Consider the following 2,362-nt stretch of genomic DNA (forward strand, 5'->3'; position numbering starts at 1 on the left):
GCACAGGCGGCATTAAGAGGGCTTGGTTGGGCTGACACTCTGCGCGCTATACAATGAGTTCAGCAAACGTGTCCTGCGTGTCCACTGGTAAGCCAGCCGGTGTTCTGCAACCCAAACCAAACTAACGGCCTTCGAGTCAACTCTGGCTCATCGCGACCCTCTAAGGCAGGGTAGAACTGTCCCTCGTGGGTTTCCGACAGGAACAGGATGGTGCGTTCAAACTGCTTGTGGTAAGCAGCCCAACGTGTAACCCACCATTAGGAGACACAAAATGCCACTTCAACGCACTCCCAGTTCCAGCCTTCCCGTCCTGACAACAGGGCTAGAGAATAAGGGCTGTTGATCCCAGGTGGACCCACTTACCAGCATCCCTCCAGCAAACAGGGAGAACTTGGTGGAATTTGAGTGAAGACAGATCTGGTGCTCGCCAGGGGTGTGGGAGGTGAACGTGAACCTGCCCTCTGAGCCATACTGCCGGGCCAGGATGACCTGGAAGGAGGGGTGGGGTGTTACGGTAGGGATGAGGCTGGAACCCACTCAAGGCTCCAAGTGCCATAAAAGTGGGCAAGAAGAGTCTTCAGCACCTCAACACACTAAAAGCCCCAAGTGGCTCTGCAGTAGCTGCCAGATGCTTGTCTGAGAACTTCGGGGCTGGGTGGAGGTGCTGGTATCACGTTAGTGGGTTTGGGCATCTTGTTATCAGTATCTCAGTCCCTTCTTTTGGTAGGCGAGTGTGCTTTGTTGTAATAAAAGGTAACAAACAGCACAAGGGTTTGGGTGTTTTTGTTTTAATAACCTTATGTGCCAAAATTTTTCAAGTTGTTCATTCTGGCTCCATCAAATCCCAAGGTCTGGCCATCGTCGTTGTCAAGCTGGCCAAAAACCTGTCGGTTTCCATCACTGCAGTTCCTGGACCCGTCACACCCACAAACGTAAGCGTGTGTACACTTCTCGGAGCAGGAAAAAGGGACAAGAAGGGCAACGGACTTGCCCAGTGTGGCCTGGAGCGAAACCCAACACCTTCCCACAACTGGGACTGGTTTCCTCCCGTTTTGGGAAGTGCGGAAACTAGGTGGGGAAGGAGCGAGCGGCGCCAGTTTGGCCCGGCCCTGCATGCGGAGTCAGGGGCCGGCTCACCTTGTCCTCTGGGTCCTTGACTTCCACGAACATGCCCAGCCCGGGGGTGGCCGGCTGGTATTCCTCCCGCTGCTTGTCGTACAGCTGCGTCCGGTAGTTTCCTGGAGGGAAGCGGGGCGAACCCGGTGAGAGGAGCGCGAGCCGGCCGTGGGCTCGCGACCGCCAGGAAACTGCCAGCGGGCTCCTCCCAGCTCTCAAGACGGACTCTCCCAGGCCCCCCGCGCCAGGATCCCGATCTTCTGCCAAACTCCCTCCTTCCCGGCGCCCCCGCACCTATCACCATGGTCTCGTCCGGAATTTCCTCAATAAAGCACTTCTTCTCAGTCTCCCCGATGTGGAAGTAGAGCGCGCTGCTGCGGGCCGCCAGACACAGCAGCAGCAGGAGGGCCCGCACTAGCTGGCGCGGCCCGGCTCCAGGCCCGGGCCCCACGACCCGCGCGCCCTGCTCCGCAGCCATCTTGCCCCACCTGCCCGAGCAGCCGCAGTCGGCCGCGCCACGTAGCCCTGCGCCGTCGCGGGGCCTGCTGGGGCCGCGAGTTCGGCCTGGAAAACTACAGGTCCCAAGATGCCCCGCGGCCTCGGCGCGGCAGTCCCTGATTGGAGAGCGGTTTCCGGGTCTTCTCTGAGCTGGGACGCCCGAGGTGCACAATTCTTCCGGCTGCTCTTCCACGTGGCCGGGTGACTGGTGGTGGGATCATCGTCTTAACCCAGATGGTGAAACTAAGGCAATTTATTTGGGGTTTCGAAGGGAATTTTGAGCAGGAGTTGAACCTGAAATCTGTAACTACCACTTCTCTGTTCAAAAAATGGACTTTGGCTGGCGCTCAAGTGGGAAGAGAATGCTTTGAAAACGATGATGGCCGCATATGTGCGAAGGTGCTTGACACTGGAATGTGTGGATTGTGATGAGAGATGTAAGAGCCCCCAGTAAAAGTAGTTTTTTTCATGCTCAGCCCCACCAGGGCTTCAGCAATTTCTCGTTGTTACATTACCCTTGATCATGCCCTACCAGGCCTCCCACTCCCTCCTCACCACCGATTTGGATCACTTGTTGTTCCCTTGTCCCTGAGTTTGTTAACACCACCACCCTCCCTCTCCCATGTCCCCCCGGAACTGTCGGTCCCGTTGTTTCCTCCTCCAGATTGTTCATCCAGCCTATCTTATTTAGACAGACCTGCGGAGATAATAACATGCACAAAAACAAGACAGAGCAAAACCAATCAAC

General features: G+C 56.6%; 1 protein-coding gene across 1 annotated transcript in view; it reads right to left on the reverse strand.

Moving 5' to 3' along the window:
- Positions 1 to 1,594, reverse strand: part of TMED9 (transmembrane p24 trafficking protein 9) — a 3,207-nt gene extending 1,613 nt beyond the window's left edge. Inside the window, exons 1-3 of the mRNA XM_045284684.1 lie at positions 1,411 to 1,594; positions 1,138 to 1,238; positions 302 to 489 (exon numbers count right to left, since the gene is read on the reverse strand). Of these exons, the coding sequence (XP_045140619.1) occupies positions 302 to 489; positions 1,138 to 1,238; positions 1,411 to 1,594 (473 nt within the window). The remainder of the gene's footprint in view (positions 1 to 301; positions 490 to 1,137; positions 1,239 to 1,410) is intronic.
- Positions 1,595 to 2,362: the final 768 nt, after the last annotated feature.

The sequence above is a fragment of the Echinops telfairi genome, unplaced genomic scaffold (genome assembly GCF_000313985.2).
Source record: "Echinops telfairi isolate 266 unplaced genomic scaffold, ASM31398v2 ScPeMD7_7469;HRSCAF=8507_0, whole genome shotgun sequence".
Lineage (NCBI taxonomy): Eukaryota > Metazoa > Chordata > Mammalia > Afrosoricida > Tenrecidae > Echinops > Echinops telfairi.